Genomic DNA, 17,922 nt, shown 5'->3' with positions numbered 1-17,922 from the left:
AATGAGAACTTGATATTCTGGGCGCGGATTCATCAGCCTTGGCGGAGGTTTGCGGTCGCCAGACACATTTGTAGTTGAAGTGTCTTTTGATATGATCTTCGAAAATCTCCCCCCCCCTCCCCCCTTAATAAGAATTTGACTTTTTTTCACCTCTTGACTTTCATATGTTTACTGGTGTCTATAAACTCAATTCCCAATGTATGATCATTTTTTGCTAATTTTTATGATTATCATTAATATTGCATAATCGTGTTAATTTATTCATTATTACTGCTGTCTTCAAATCACTTTTAATATAGTTACTACTAGCCTGTGAATACCACAATATGGTCCATGCTGTGGTTTCTATTTTTGGCAGGTACAAATATATGTAAATCTTTAATTTAAATGGCCCCCTTCTATTAATCCTCATTTGGCCCATCATTAGGGTCCTTTATAATTACCAGTTTAGTTGCCTCATTATCTCCTATAGCTTGGTACCAGGACCTTCTGGAGCCTTGGCTGGAGTTCCCCTTTCATTTAAGAGTACATTTAAGTACCCATTCCATCGGTTATTTGCTTTTTAATGTTTTACTTTTATCGTTAAGACATAAGTGGTTATGTTTATTGGGTTTCGATTACAAAATCAAGTTCGTCCATTGTTTTGCTCATTTTTAACTTTAGTTTTCTTTCTTTTTTTTATCATATGGGCATTCTTTTGTAAATGCTTACTGGACAAGTTCGTCTATAGAATGGAAATACACTATAAAACACTAATACTACTGCAAAATAATAGTGAAGTCAGTTGTGATTATGCTTTTTCCATAATTATATCAAGTTTCAAGTTTGTTACCATCACCTAATAATATTTTAATTGCTGAGTACTAAAATCAGTATCACTGGTGTGATCAGATTAGAGTCCTGCTTGAAATTATTGGAGCTTATTTTAAATAAGGCTTAAGGTACAGCCCCTTATGGTTCCGGACGGCTTGTCCCAATCATGGAGAAGGAAGAGGCTCTGGAATCAAGGACATGGCAGACTTTATCAGCGTGGTCTAATAATTCTTGTGTGCTGTGGACCTAGCAATCTTTAATCACCTTTCTGGGATAGGTTTTTCTTCTCCTATACTGGGACCAAGGTACTTTCAACAATTTTTCACACTAGACACGGTCATATGAGAACAATTTTTGCATCTGCAATTAAACATGACAGAATGGTTCCCAAACCTTCAGACAACGACAGTCTTAGATAATATTGCTCAAAGATGGTTTTGCTTTCCCCCAATAATTTCAAGAGTTAGCCCACGTGCAAATGGAGCGATGACCAAAGTGAATACAGTCCTGAATTGATGAAAGCTCTTATAGTGGGCCTTCTGCAGCATCCTTTCCTCTCGCTGACTTCTCTAACTCGCCTTGTTTCATTGTCAGTTCTCATCTAAGAGCAAGATCCTTTGGGCAAGCCCAGTGAAAATCTAGCAATGTCACTTAAGTCTTATTAATCTACTTTATAGTAATAATAAAAATAGCCAATCTAACATTAGCAATACTGTACGTCTATAAGGAATGACATTATTGCTCGTAATACCTGTGTCAGCCACATTGCCACACTACCAAGTACCTGAAATCTTGAATTCCTTTTCAGCTAAAATGTGGAATCATGTTTCTGGCATTATCTTTTATATTGCTGCTGTGTTGAAGAAAGTCGTAATGCTACTATAAAATGTATACACCATTGCTTTGGTGTATTCCAGTTTTGTTGCATACCCTGTATTTATGTTTGTTGGTCATTTTGTTTATTATTTACTTATTTTCTCTCACTCACAAGAAAATTCTGTTCTGTGGAAGCTTCCTTTGAAAGTTAATAGCCTTTTAGGTTTTGTTTCATGTGAATTTTTGCTTACTCTGAATAATGACAATTGTTGTAAACATCTTAATCATGGTAAATCTTTTTACAGGAAAACTAGTTATATCCAGATGGGTTCTAAAACAAAGCATACTGTATATTAAAACCAAAAATACAGGTCATACAAAAATAAACAAGGAAAGTATTGAAAACACTAGTCGAGTAACTTGTATGGATCTTACTATCAGCCAAGATAAGGTGCTTACTCAAAAGACAGTACACCTGTATTGGAAGCTAAATGTACATTGATGTATTTGAGAAGAAATTAAACCTTATCCCAGTTTTTCTCTTCCAGGGAAGAAGCAACAGCCCAGCCACATGTATTCAAGAAAGACTGGAAATCGTTAAATGCGACACAATCGGACTAAGATACTTTTGACCTTACCGTTATCATCGACGAGGATTTTTCAAGATACTCCGATGTGCAAATGGAAGGTAATTCATCATCTTGTTTTCTCTAGTCAGATTTAAATCAAGAACAAGAATTTATGAAAAATTAATTTTGTCAAATGTCATTGTATTATAATATAAGTATTGCACTGTTAATGATGCAAATATTTCAGATATTTCAGGTTAGTTTTACTTAAAACTATTTCTTTATAAAACAAAAAACCTCTATTCCTCAAAGTATCTGTAGACACTTGTTTAATTTTATATTCTATTATGCAGATTATAATCATTAAAATATTACTTCATGTTCTGGATATAAAAAAAATTCTAAATGCTTCATCTCCAGGAATGGAAGTTTGAACACTTTAATAAACATTAAAATACAGATGACTACTGTAATCTCCTAACAAGGCTGCAGTCAATTTTGGGCAATAATACTTGTCTGCTCTGCACTAACTTTCATTGCTCCTGTCATTCAGCTTTCATATTCCAAAGTCAACACCCACAATTATCTATTAATACTAATATGATTGGTTTTGTCACAACCCATCAATCATACAATGAATTTATTCCATGGGCAAGGAAATACCCAGTACCTGCTCATATTGGTTGAGAGCGAAAGGACTCTACTGCACATCTAGTTGTAGTCATGCATGTGATGCCCACATTACTCCCTCGGTGCTCTTCGCAGGAGTGCCCTTACCAAGTCGTTAATGCAGTGCTTTCTTATTTCATGCATGTCCGTTATTATTTAATCATTGTTACCTATCTTAGTTGTTTTCAGTTTAAATGTAAATTCTGTCAACTTTAGTAAAAGTGTGGTTGAGGCCAGCATCTGATGCCTTCCCCTGTTGGTTACCATGAGTAGCCTATCCCTTTTTTTCTTATTTGCTTTTATTTCACTGTGCTGATTATTATACGTCATAGAATCTCAACTGAGACTGGATGCTTGAAGCGTAGCTACCAGCAGCTGGTCCGATGCCAGCAAATACCTCGGCCTAAATGGTGCCCCAAACGAGGAAGAATGGGATTCTAGTCTCCCAACATTCTCACCGTATCAGTAACACTAAACTAAAGTTCACCTGATGAGATACTTTTCTGTACGAGGGGTGGAGAGGTCCATCCCCTTCAGTCTCAAGACTTTGGACAAGGCTGAGCAACAGCCTTTCTCTGCAGAACTGACAGGATGCATGTTTTGACAAACATGCATTCCAAATGCTGGTACAATGCCCATCAGAGGAATGGTACACATTTACAGAGGAATAACTGAGGTAACCAGATATCTCTCTGCAGTCCTGTGAAATAAGCCTCTCTTGCAGGATACGCTGGGAGTATACTGTATGGTGATACCTCTAAACGTGTGGTTGACACAGGAGAGTGGGCCATGAGGGAATCTTTCTCAGCACCTAAACCAGGAGAGTCAGCAGATCCAAGTACTATTTGGCTTGAGGCCAATGAGGAGGCACCAGGATTATCATGAGACAGAGGATGATGAATATTGTTAATCACCCTGCAGATTGAACCTGAAAGGCAGGATGGTGTAGGTGTCCAGATTGTCCTGAGGGTGTTGGGATCTGGCAGTGGAGAACAGAATGTTAGAAGCCTTCTATTCAACGTGGCTGTAAATAAGCCAAGCATTGGAGACCCCCAGAGCACCTGTCTGACAACTTTGCTGGTGGAGTTTAATGGAACTAACATTAAGAGGTCCCTGTTGTCTGTCCTTCATGCTAGATCTTCCCTGACATGTCAACTCAGAGGCAGGAGTTGGGAAAGGAGATCTCAACTTTAGTTGCCATTTAAACAAGCTTAAGGATGTCTGTCCAGTTTGGCTGTCAGGTAGTCCTCAGTCACCTGTCATCTTTGGAGGAGCTCAGCTTGTTGAGATCTCCTTTCTCACTCCTTCTTTTGATTTGAGATGCCAGGGAAGATTTAGCATGGTGGGTGGACGACAGGAAACTGACTTGAATTCTTCAGTGGGTGATTTCATGGTATTCAGAATGTTTTCCTTATTTGAATGAATCCCCTTCCTGTGTCACTGGCTCATTCATGCCCAGGTACCTACTGCTCTTGTCAACCCATTTACCAGAATGAGTAGGTGGTTTCAGGAGTCATTGCATCCCCTTCTTGCATGCACAACTGGGAGCATAGCAGGAATGAGAAGCATCAGTTGCACTGGAGCCACTGGAAGAAACATGAATGAGTGATAAGCTGTGACAATGCCATGGAAGTAAGCCCAGAAGGTTTGATAAACTGAGAACTGCATACAGTAGGATATGGGAGCAGTTGAGGGAGTGCAATAGTACTCAGCTGAGGACAGAGGACCAACTGGGAACACAGGAGTAGCTGAAACTCACTGCAACTGTGAATGCAAAGGCAAAAGAATGAAAGAAGAGACAGCAGAAGAATATCTGGGAGCACTGACTAGACCAGTGCTGCTACTTTGGAGATCTGACGAGAGGCAGCATTTTGAAGAATAAAAGGTCACTGCCAGACTGGAAGAATGTCATGCAGGTACCAAGAGGCAGAAGCCATGGGAGCAGAACTTCAGTGTTACAAGAAGGATGCAATGAGACTACCAGAATCAGGATGACAGCAACGAGTCATCCAGAGGCATTAGCCCTGCAGGAGGAGCTCAGCACAACAGTGCACTGTATAGTAAAGGAGAAATGCATCGCTGTCCTAAGAAGACCACTGATCAGTAAAGATATCAGCATCCCAAACACCAAAAGACATCCGTGGAGCAAGAGTCCTCCATGGAACTTAAACAATATTCCTTCGGCAGCAGAGGTCAATGACAAAGGAATGAAGATACTTACAATCCATCACTTCTGACCATGTGACTGAGAGCCAAACTGATGCCTTGCTTTCTGAGAAGGAAGAAACTTCTTGTGAACCAGTGACCTTGCTGAAGGAAGAGTAAAAAGGGAATTGTTCCTTTAAACAGCTAAAAGGCTGCCAGATCTACTCCCTGGAAACATACATGCATTAGGCAAAAAGACAATGAAATTGTAAACAAATAAGTTAATAGCCTCCAACAATTTTTTCCTTTTTGAAGTGATGCAACAGTTACATTTAGATCCATAATATGGTAACAAACTCAAAAATGTTATGCAAAACATACCACACAACAGCTTGAGTTTAAGAGCAAGGCAAATGAGCAAAAACATGATGGCACTTTAGTGAGGAAAAACTGCAATCCAAACGAACAAGCAGAATTATTCACAGTGAGCGCATAAGTTGCCTACATGCGAGAAACTTGGGTAGAATAAATTGCAAAACTTTAATCACATTGCAGGATCACCAACAAAGCACAGTGTTGCATTGCTCACAGTCATGACACAAGGTAAAGAGCTGGTGGCATGAAACAAAATCCTGGAGAGGAAGTCAGTATGTTCACTGTCACAAGGGCACAGTAGAATGAGGAGCATCAAAGTACCTCATGTATTCATACACTTTGATGCACCCCAAACAGTTAAGGGTTATTTTAGGGTGGATGGTTATATAACAAACGTAATTTTTCAACTGATGACTGAATTTTCAGCAACCACCAATTTTGTTCCAGGCAGCAAAGTTGAAGTAAAATAACAGGTTTGTACACCAAGGACACAGTTCTGTGTGTGCATGACAATGGCTAAATATAAACATGAGAGGTTTTAGCCCTTCATACTAACCCAATCTGTTGCAGTTCATTACGAAGTGTATGTTTATTTAGGGAAGATACTATTTCATAAGTTGGTCTAAGTCCAATTACAGATCGGTTAGGCCTTTGAAAATCTAGAAATAGCATGGTAGTCTGGTTAAGCTACCTTAAACAATTTACAAAAAATATAAATTACAGAGTCTAACAGGAAAATAATCTATATTGTACTTTTTCTTTTCAGATTTGTTGCTGGATACTTCTAACGATTTCCAGTCCTCCGACTCACTGCAAACACCGAAGTTTCTCCTGTACATACTCTCCATGACTTTGACTGATAGCAAAGCATGTAACTAATGCGCTCAATACCCGATACAAAATTAACTAACATGACTTAACCAAACTGTAAAAAAATATATTTTTGTTTTGTATACTAGCATAGAGTAATAGATGTTATTTGTCAGTAATGGCCAGCCTTATGAGAGTGAAGTACTTTAACTCGCTGGTCTGGTTAAACTACCACTATAATAATAATATTAACCATATAGAAAACTGTACTCCACTGTACAGAAAATGCAACTTACCGAAAAGTAAATTACAGAATGAAAATTGAACCTAATTTGCAGGAAATTTGTACAAATTTTTCTCCCAGTGACCGTTGACTTTCTGCTGTGCCATGAAGTTTATCTTTATTAGATCTATTTCTTGTTAAAGGAATAACATAGCGACTCCAATTAGTTACGGAAATTCGTGAATTACATAAAAATTCCTATATATTTTTATATGGTACCTATAGTTGTGTTCTTATCAATTGTATTATTTTTAAGCAAATTAAGCTGGTTGGAAACAGTCTAAACATATCCTGTTTCATATGAAAATAGTTTTATATAGAGTATATTTTATCCTTTCTGTGGCAACTACATAATCATAAAAGCTTCATTCATAATCTCAGGACACTTATACCTTTACCAGTGAAAGTACTTGAAGCTTCTATTATTCTAAAGAAAAGTACTAGAATGCTTTAAGTACTTCAGTGGTATATCTCCAATCATATATGTATATAAACTACTCTCACTTACCTCATCTATCGACCGTTCTAGTTAGGGAATACGTCTGATTATTCTGCTAACTGTGTGAAATCTAATATTGGAAAACAAAAGTGTAATTAATTTACTACACTCTGTCTTCTAATTTTAGGTTATCCAACTTTTATGAAGTTGACTGTACATACATTTACTGATATTAGAGAGTTGTCTAATTTTACATAAAAGCCACTCTGTGTAGAAAGAAATTATTGTAATGTAAAACTATTAACAATAAATATATCAAGAATTTAATATTTCTTCGGCCTTACTGAAAATGTTATTTTAAACAACGCAGTTTATGCTACAGATGTTAAAACCCTGCAATAATATCTTACAGGTCTTAATAGTACAGAATAGTGCATATTAAAAACATACAATATATACTTTGCTATAACAGGGGCCAAATATAAATCTGGAGGCATCAGGGTTTGGACAAACCTACTGCTAAAACATTCTGTTCTCATCGCCGTGGCTGCAGCGTCTCTCCAGAGATTGCGGAGGCATCTAGGTATGCCTATACTATACACATTTTTAGGGTGAGAAAATGTCCTGTGTGGACAGATGTAAAGTACTGGTAGGAGCTGAAGACTCTGGATATGTGCCTGACCCCTGTAAATGCTGGGTAATAAGAAGTGTACACAGCCTTGACATATAGTGAAACTTTCCCTTAGGGACAGTTACATACAAAAAGGCTGAACTAATCAAGAAATTAACCAAGGAGTTTGTAAAGTAGTGGGTTTGCTTTTTGTATGAATGCTTATATATTACATGCAAGTATTTAATAAAATCAATGATCAAGTTCATTACAGCATATCAGCCGTCAAGCAAAAACCTGGAATATGGTGATATTAAAAGCAATATCTGAATCTCCTCAATTACTGCAATAGTTGGAGACTTACACTACGACTGAAAAGACAATGAAGTGTAAAATCTATAATTTAATTAACGTCTAACTAAACACAGAACGCACGTGCAATGGTTGCTATGATTTCTCACAATAAAATGTCATAGATCTGAACTCTGTTATCTTCCCCACACGATGCTAGGACAGGGCAGGTTCCTGTGGATGGTTTGAACTTGAGGCGTTTCACTGTTTTGTGGTGCTGATGGGAAATCTGTAGGGCTTCTGTAGAAAATGATGAGTCTTCTATGCTGTAACATCTAATCTTTATCATTCCATTCACTAAGCCTAAAAGGATAGAAAGTGTATATATTAGTGACAGATTTATCATAAAAATAGTCTTCATATTTACTAAAATAGCCACTTGCCACATTATTTATTCTGTATCATGGTACAGTTTGATGAGAAACCAATACCTGTACCAATAGTTAAAAAATTCATATTAATTTCATTCTCTTCCTTTTAAACCCTATTTGATGTTCATTGTCATTTTGAACTTGAAAACTTTGTATATTGCAGTAAACAGTTGTAAGTGTGTAATTTATTAAGCGGCAGACCACTGAGTTGTTATCTACAGTATGGCACACTAGAGCTGGCACCAGAGCAACTTTAAATTGTCCTATGGTCTCTCCTTACAAAACTAACTACTTTGAATTTACCAAGTTTCAATTGCGCCCTCTGAAGAACAAGTCCTCTGGATAAACCCTACATTTATAGAATGTGACTCGGTGGTCTCCTTAATCTACTTGAAATCACAATCGACACAAAACAAAAAGCAGTATCTTTCTGGTTTCTAGCAAAAAGCTACACATGCTTAATAATAATTGCATCTCACCTGTTGCTATGAGACACTGAGATTTCCCTTCACTCCTTTCAAACACCGTTGCAGCAACAGCAGTCACCTCGTCAGTTTCGTTCAAGAGCGAGACTCGGGTCCATCCCCCGTCGTCACCAAGACCCCACACGGACGCGGTTTTGTCTCTGGACGCCGTGACGAAGTGCTTTGAATCAGGCAACCAGGCACAAGACCAAATTACTCTTGCATGCATTGTTTCCTTCTTTTTTGAGGAATCTGATAACTTGTATGTTATTCCTAGAAGGAAAAATATTAAATGTTGAAAATCACAAAACTACAACGATAAAAAAATAATACAGTACTGAAGATAAGTCAGTTATATAGAGGAATGGACCGTAGTTGTTCAATCAGTTAATGATACCAGATCAGGGAAGGGTATAAACTTATTTCCTATGCATTACATAATTACTTCAGAATCCATACTTCTTATAGCAAAGTCCCTGACAAACATAAACGTTACACTTTGACCTACTGAGAGCTGACATGCAACAGATGCAGGAATGATGTACTATTTTAGTACTTTTAATGTACAAACAAGTAATACTGTATAATCTTGACCAATTTTAATATGAATACATACCTAGTTTTTTATCTAACCTGCAGTATTTTATGATGACCATTAATCACAAAAATAAAACAGTAAACTGTCTTCTAAAATAAAGTATTTGGTTTTCTTCAAATAGCAAGCAGATGTTTTCTGCAACTGATTTTTCAGGAAAACTATCAAAAAGGTTTCAATCACAGTCCAAATTTGACTCTTAGTTTCAAAAACCACACATCGAATGTCAAAAATACATTGGTTTTATCTCAAAAACACAATGCAACTGCATCTTAAAACGTAATACCATAATGCACATTCAGCAATTCAGTTATTTCACATGAAGATATCTCTCGACTGAACCTCAAACCAAGTCTAAAAACAAACCTAACATATAACACACCTGCACTATTTTCTGATGGCTCCTCTTGAAAATGGCCCAAGTGCGGTCACGGGAAACTGACAACAAATAGTTGTCGTCACTTGAAAACTCCATCTGTGTCACAGTCAGGCGATGCTTCAACAGAACATCTAATTGTTGCCACTTCTTGACATCCCTGAAGTTAAATGATCATTAGCTTTTTTTTGGTGAAGAGACAGATTGATATGGTAGCCAAATATGCCAGGCACTAAAATAAACTACTAACTTCCTTACTTGGATGATGACAAAGCTGAAAAGTATTCAATGATTCAAGAAAAGAAAGATTGCTCCACACTGTAGAAATGAACTGTAAACATCCCATGATGAAATAGTTTATTTACGAAAAAATAAATAAGGAAAACAACAAAAAAACTGAACCATAAATCCTAACAAACTAGGATTGTGCCTACCGATCCTAGTGTTATCCTCCAACAAGTAAAGATTTAAAAGGACTTATGCTGCACTGATGACTGCCTTTTCAGTTTCACCCTTCCCTTTTCAACCAACAACCTCGCCTTGCTCCTATTTTAACGTTCTAAAAGCAAATCCCTCAGGCAAGTCCAAAGAGAGTTTGTAGGTGGGACTCCATGATCTGGTTACAGTACTGTACGATAAAAATTGCCAGCATCATCTCTGCATCCAACTACATGTGATGCAAAGAGCATCTGAAATTCTGCCACTCTCCACATTTTGCAGAAGTCTACTTAATATAATGGCATAATTTCAGTTTCACTTAAAATCATAAAAAGTATTCACCCACCTAAGCTAACGAGAATGTTTTTCTTCTAATTTTGTTATAGAGCTTAAGAAATTGTCATTACTCCTATTAAGGAACAATATTCTTAACTTTTTTATAAGTATTCTTCCTCCAAACAAAATAACAATGGACTTCAACAATGGGGCTACTAAACTGTCAAAGGAATAAGTATGTCAAGCATTTAGATACAATTATCCTTAAAGTAAAGAAACTCACTGTTTTTCTTCCATACAAACCATAGTATGATATTCGCATCCACTTCCTGTGCTGCTCTACATGACGATGCCAAAATGGATCCGTCACTTGTTGCTGCCAAGGCAATGATGTCATGGCCATGCCCATAAAGTTTTGCTGCTTCGGGCCACAGCGTATTCTGCATTAGCTGGTCTTCAGTAGGGGGTGCTGAAAAACACTGAGATATTTTATGTTCTGGGGAATGCGAGCCAATGCCCTACTAAAGCCAGTTAGTTGGTACTCTAGAAAGGTAAGCCATTTCAGATTAATGGAGGCAAAAAGTTACTAACCTTCAACAAACTTTACAAACGTTCAACGATACAGGTAGCTAAGGATATATCAGGCAACTCCTAAATGCTGTTTTTAATATAATTACTTAATTAAAATTACTTTGTCATTTGGTAAACATACTGTCACGTGTCTACATGTTTAGTGGCTTTGTTTCACAGACAATTTTGCCAACAACTTCTCATTTGCTAAAAGGTATATCATCTATTACATCACTGAGTTGCCACGTCTCATTAGCCTGCCGTGATGTTTACCAAGATAAATTAGGCCAAGTGAACGTTCTTTGACCATCCAGTCCACTGTAACGGACCACTTACCTGTTAGTGATACAGGCTTGAAATATGCTTGTACTTCTTCTCTCCCTTCTTCCTGAATTTGCCGACCCTCTTCTAGGTCCGATATCATGACAGATTTGTTTGATAGCCCGAGAGATGGAACCGAGGCACCTTCTCCAACATCACATTTATCTGTTGAAGAGGTTGATGCAAAATCTTCATCACATACATTATGATGCATTGGAGTGTCGTCAAAAGTACTAGCCCAGAAATTTTTCCAAAATATGAGAATGAAAACAATTAAAATTTGACTATAGAGTATGCAGACTAAGTTATATAATTCTAAGGGCCTCAGTTGAATTCACATTGTGGTCAAGCAGATGCTAAATTGCTGTTAACGGGCCAATGGTTTTGTTAACTGATACAGCCCTCTAATGGCATTTCTAGGTACCAAGAAAATGTGTTTGTGGCAAAATATTATTGCAGTGAACATTATCAGTCTTCTTTAGCTCAAATTGGCTTAACATTTTGAACTTTAAAGATACCTCGATCTGGTCAAAAAAAGGTTCCATTTACCTGAATGTAAATCACCTGCATAAATTCTGAACTGACAGTTTAAAACTCCAAAGATAACTGAAAGCCTGGATTACGAAAACAAATCCATCTAAACTCTTTCACGAACTTGTTATACAGATAATGAATATCTCATACCAATGTCTCCCTTGACACAGTCTCCAGTTATTTGGCCAAAGTTGCGGAATTGAATTAGCTGGGGCAGAAAACCCACGTATGACCTTCTCTTCAGCCCCTGAGGCGAACTTGAATGTACCGAGACTGCACACACAAGCCATATCGTAGCCATGTACCTGGGGTCGGCCAATTTCATGCCAAGCCGTCTGAAAATGGACATGATGAGAGTAAAGAACTTAGTATAGCTTTCATAAAACATACATGCAAAGTTATTAATTTACTTATGCTTTCAGAGCGAGCAGAGACCACAAAAGTCCACCAAGGTTAAGCGACCCACTCCCCAAATTACAATCCAATCCCTCTCAAAATCTAATCACCCATTGCCAGTGGCAAAGCCTTTAACCTTTGGTCAAACTGTCTAACAATCTTGCCATAACTTTTTCTGCAATCCTGTTAGAAAATGTAAATATACAACTGAACAAAATCATGGCCTCCTTCACAGAAATAATGATTTCCAGAGCAGGAAGACCCACCTTGTCCACTGTTGTGTACTAGAAATTTCTATGATCAAATAAAATTCAATATTCATATCTTTCACAAAATTCATAACAACTAATATTAATCAAATGAAATTCTCATTTCACTAAAGAATGCTGTAATAACACTGGACTTCCTAAAAAGCAACACAGTCTATATCCTACACACAGAGCCAGTCTCGTTATCAGTTTTATTTGAATGGAATTATACTTACTTTCCATACCTCCTCTGAATTCCTCCAAGGGGCATGAAGGCGTGTTGTCTGATCTTTACTGGTTGACAGAAGATATCTGTGACAAACAGATTAATGTATAAAAAGCATTAGAGTGGCAACTCGTCATCAACAGAAATCTTTTTTGCCTAACTTTCCCTTGATGGGATCTCATGTGAAGCTTCTCTCCACTGTCTTTTCTTCAGTGCACTTTCTGCCTGAACACCCATGTTATACAGATTCTAATTAATGTTCTCCTTTCATAATCTTTTGGCCCTTACCCTGGTCTCCATCTTACTACTGCCTAGTCTCTAAATATAACACTTTCTTTGCAACGAAATCTAATTGGAAAACAACTGATAATCATGTAAATTTTTACCTTCCTTGAGGATCCCACGCTATATCAGTAACCTCCTTGAAATGACCCCCTGTGACAACACATGGCTCCCAAGAATTATTCTGGTTTTCCCACATGTGTAAAGCTCCCTGAAAGGAAAAGAAGACACGCATCAGTTTTTGAAATATAAAATTCACTAATGGTCCAAGATTCTCATGGTTAACATACAATTTGCTGAAAGCAGAACTCACCAGGCTGTGAAAACATCGTACGATAAAAAAAGGGGACAAGAAGAAACAAAAGAATATTTCAACCATAATCCATAAAGAGGATAATGTAATATAATGTAAAATGCATATATAAGTAAAGTTGCTAGAGTGTGGTATGAAAGCTTGGCAGGAGGTGCTAGAATTGTTAATAATGCTAAAATTAACAACTGTAAGTTTAGTTTTGAACCAAGGCATAAAAGAGGTATATAAAGTGGATTGGATACAAAATAATAGATGAAAGTGAACCAGGTGGGGCCAAATTATCACCAAAAAGGATGTTCAGTCAGTACTGCCCAACTTTAGCACTCAAAACGAAAACTTTTCTGAAGTTTTGACAAGCCTAATTGGATCTTAAATTCAGAACCTCTTTAACACCAAACAGACACTCAACTTTGTAAAAGTCACATCTCTTACCTGGTAGCTGCAGCCGAGGACTTGAGTGCTATCAGGGCTGAACTGACAAGCAAAGTACCCCTCCATGTTGCCGCCAACTTCTCCGAGACGTGCCACCTCTACCCATATCCCACCTCCTTTATCAGCACCTTCCTCAGGTTCCCAGATGATGATTGCTCGATCTACAGTCTTGGAGCAACTGAGAAGTCTGTAGGGCTGATGTCGAACACCATCTGCAAGTATAAAAACGTACGTATTATATTCTAATTGTTATCAGTTTTACTTGTTTATTAAGCCCATGTCCAAATCCCAGAAAGAGCAGTACTGTGCACTGTATGAACACAAGCATTCCATCAATGTACTGCAGTTCGTACTTACCTTTAACTATACTTCTAGCCCAACATACTTCCGACACCAAGCCTTCATGGCCAGCTAACAGAGAATCGAGCAACACCGATATCGTTACGTCTTTCTTGCAAGAACTCTGTCTGATTCGCATTACCACGCTGCGTAGCTTCAGAACTTTGTTCTCTTTATCCTCACCTTCCGAGTCCCCAGCATCCTTCTGCACTGAGAATCTCCAAACACGAACAGAGGAGTCCTTTGAACCACTGGCAAGCAATAGTCCGCCATTATCTGAAAGTGGGTTATAAAATTTATAATGCACATTATCAGATCTTCAACTCTATGCGTCGTTACTGTATCTAACATTCTTACATCTAATATTCCCTTAATGGGGTTCAATGTGAGAGGAATTCTATCCACTTTATATTGTCTTGTGCAATTTCTGCTTAATTCATATCTGGTTTGAAGATTGTACTCGGTATTTCTGTTGATTTTCAAGGAATTCCTGCTAGTCTCCATCCTACTATTCAATATCTCCTACTTTTCCGACAAGGCACTCTCCTTTTCTCATCACATGTTTAAACCATCTCTCTCTCTTTTCCAACCTATGGGCAACTCATTTCTTTGCAACAAACAGAAATATTTAAAACATAAAAAGGAAAAACTCTCATAAAAAACCAGAATCTCTAAAACTTACCCTCTCGCATCACGTCCAACGAAGTCACCCAGTCTTCATGACCAGTGAGAACTGCTGGCTGAGAGTAATCACATACATTATCACAGGAGAATATGTATATTTTGCTGTCGTGCAAACCACACAAGAGCAACGGATAATGTACCCCTTCAACCTTCATTAAAGCAAGGCTTGTAATAAATGGATGGTTTGGAATGTAGAATGCTTTTCTGCAGTCCTTTTCACCTGAAAAATGGCATGGAATTAATAAGGTATCAAATGTCATCAGACTAAATTAATTGTGACTTTCCCAGGGTACCAACCATAGCTTTCATAAATGGAGTTTCTCACGCAAGGCACACTTTGGCTGTCACTAACTAGCTAGACAAAATCCTACTGGGTAGGCCTCTGGGCCACGCAACCTGAGTCAGCCAAGCTCATCCACCATGTTCTCAATCATATTGCTCGGTTGTTGCTGGGTTACTGCGTGTTCTCCCATTCTGATGCTCAGATTTTGAGCTATCATTGTCATTCATTCTATTACACCCTGAGTAATTGTACCCATCAACAGATATAGTAAAAGTTACATGGTGGGTGACTTGGAAGGGGACATCATTTACGTTGGCTTTGAATGGCGTACTGTAGATGGTAATGAAAGTGTTCCTGCATTCATTATTTGCCTTTTACTTTAAACCTGTTCTCTTTGGTATCTTCCCACTTAACTGTCTAACTTCTTCGACTCTGCTTTCCTCCAATTTTCACACCTTCAAAACATACTCCTGGAGAGTCCTCCAAGTCTACAAAAGTGAATCAATGGTGTTGCTAAACTCATTTATAATGATACATAATTTTCAACATTTTTACATTAATGTTTCCCTTTATGGGGTTAAGGTGTAAATGAGTTCCTTCCATTGTCTTTCCTCTCTGGTACTTTTTGCATTAATTCCCATCCGGTTTTGATCTTCATTGTGCATTTTTTTTCAAGATTTCTTACGAATTCCAACTATTAAGATTCTTAATTCAGTGGATTAATTAACTGGATGAATGACAGTAATTATAATAATCTGGTAGTGATCTCAACTTTTTCTATCTAAAAACAAGTCATACCATACAGAATACTGTACAAGATACCACATATACATTCAATTTCAACAAAGATATATTTGGGAAACGAGCAGGGATTAAAAAACTACAAAAATTAGGAGCTACGGCAAAACAGAAAGATTGGTTTCAATGGATGAATGTGATACAGCAGTCAGCGATCTCATAACCTGCAATATGTGGTTTTGAATCAAGAGATATATGAGATTGTTCCATGTCTGGGCAAACTTATACCTACGGTAAAATACGGTAAACATAAAAACATTCTTGGAATTAAGATTCTTGGCAAGAGCAAGCAAGTGACAAGATGTGGCCATAATTCTAAAACCGTACCTGTCACTGGGCAGACAGTCCAGCAGTAGATCACATCAGCGGCAGCAGTTACAATGAGAAGCTTCTCCTCATCAGCTACGTAATTAACCAATCCGTCAGACACAAATGGGACTTCATAGTGCTCTGGAAATATTAAATAAAATAATTATTATTATGACCGTAAAGTAGATTAATGAGACCTTTGGGGCTCATTTTTACTCAAATGGGTGCCTAAATGATACATATATTTTTTATTGAAAAGTAACTATTGCAGCTGGTTAAAGATAAACAAGTTGGGCAGCTTGATTATTATTATTATAGTGTTGTTATTATTATTGTTTCAACCAAACCACTGAGTTAACATTCTTATTTATCATAAGGCTGGCAAGAAGGATTTGTCATTTATATATATATATATATATATATATATATATATATATATATATATATATATATATATATATATATATATATATATATATATATCCTCAAGTCCAAATCCTCAAAAATCTAATGACTGGATATTTACTCATAATGTTGAAAATTGGGTAAAAATTAAAAAAATTGATTTCACTGTAAGTGTTACTCTGAATCTTTGGCAATTTGAGAATGGGTAATGTGGGTTACTCATCAAACACCCATTGGCTTAACAAATGCAACTACAGTAATTCTAACAGGGGAAAAAATCGTTACTTCATTGTGGCACCTCTTTCAATTAGGACACCAGAACACGATAAGGGATTTAATCAGGGCTTAATTTATTATTACTCAATTTATTATCCAAAAGAGCAATCCAGATATTAACAATCATGGGTTTTAGAGATAAAAAATCACTGACGTGAATAGTGATTTTGATCTGGTCACAGAAATTCTAGCTTTGGCTGCCTAATCAACCTCATTTACCCTAATGCCTACATAATCAATGTTCCAACTTATCTAAATTATGATAGGTTTATATGCATTGTGAAATTAAAAATTTAATGTCACACACAAGGATTTTTATGACAATTTTAATAGATAATAGGTAACGGGTTTTTAACAACCTTAAGTGCACACAATTCTCTTGTGACAACTTTCGTGTCATTTGATAAAGATAACTGATTTGTTTCAAAGGTCAGTTGTACTATTAAATGAAGTGTTATGATTATGCAATGATTTATATCTGAACAAAAGTTTTTTACTTGTACCTTTCGATTTGCGCAAATTTCCTCAGGGATGATTTGATACTACAGTATGTTGCATATCTGAATATTTTTAAAAGAATATCCAACATGAGCAGTCATTTTAATGGGTTCTGAACTTGAAGATTATAATAAAAAACTAAAAAAATCCCATGACAATATGACAAAAATGTAAATTGGTATTCTAATGGTTAAATGGATAGAGAAGTAGCTTACTGTAAGATAAAATTAAGCTGGTTCTTTCATCAATGCAGAGAGAAACTATCTTACCTAAAGTTGCAATGCACTGCAGTGTACGAAGACCTTCGACGTCTTCCTTGCTGACAGTCCATACAAAACCAAAAGTATCTGCTCCTGTGCTGATTAAAAATGTCTGGCCAGTTGATGAGCCTGGCTGGATCCATCGCACAGAAGTGATCTTATTCTTGTGTATTTTTGGAGAGGCTCCCAAACTTTTAACCTGGGATTGAAAACAAGTTTTAACCAATTATGCCCAGTGAAATGCAGTAGACTCAGAATGGTTATAACAAGTGGTGATTACAAGAGGGTCAAGCTATCATCCACCTGGGAAGGCTGTTTCTCTATCTTACTAGGTGTGACTCTCACCAT

General features: G+C 37.1%; 2 protein-coding genes across 2 annotated transcripts in view; one reads left to right on the top strand and one right to left on the bottom strand.

The window, feature by feature from the left end:
* LOC136856132 (uncharacterized) overlaps positions 1-7,241 on the top strand; it is a 31,815-nt gene extending 24,574 nt beyond the window's left edge. The window contains 2 exon segments of the mRNA XM_067133784.1: positions 2,178-2,317; positions 6,154-7,241. Of these exon segments, the coding sequence (XP_066989885.1) occupies positions 2,178-2,261 (84 nt within the window). The 3' untranslated portion in view covers positions 2,262-2,317; positions 6,154-7,241.
* A 671-nt stretch (positions 7,242-7,912) lies between these two features.
* Positions 7,913-17,922, bottom strand: Elp2 (elongator complex protein 2). The gene is given in 16 exon segments (XM_067133567.1): positions 7,913-8,183; positions 8,731-8,988; positions 9,693-9,710; positions 9,713-9,846; positions 10,704-10,869; positions 11,307-11,456; positions 11,976-12,021; positions 12,023-12,160; positions 12,715-12,781; positions 13,082-13,188; positions 13,723-13,934; positions 14,080-14,337; positions 14,744-14,965; positions 16,154-16,276; positions 17,584-17,773; positions 17,878-17,922. Coding segments are annotated over 16 exon segments (2,331 nt in total). The 3' UTR covers positions 7,913-7,986.

The sequence above is a fragment of the Macrobrachium rosenbergii genome, chromosome 34 (assembly GCF_040412425.1).
Source record: "Macrobrachium rosenbergii isolate ZJJX-2024 chromosome 34, ASM4041242v1, whole genome shotgun sequence".
Taxonomy (NCBI): Eukaryota; Metazoa; Arthropoda; class Malacostraca; order Decapoda; family Palaemonidae; genus Macrobrachium; species Macrobrachium rosenbergii.
The sequence above is the reverse complement of the archived record's forward strand: the minus strand, read 5'-3'. Positions and strand labels throughout refer to the sequence as shown.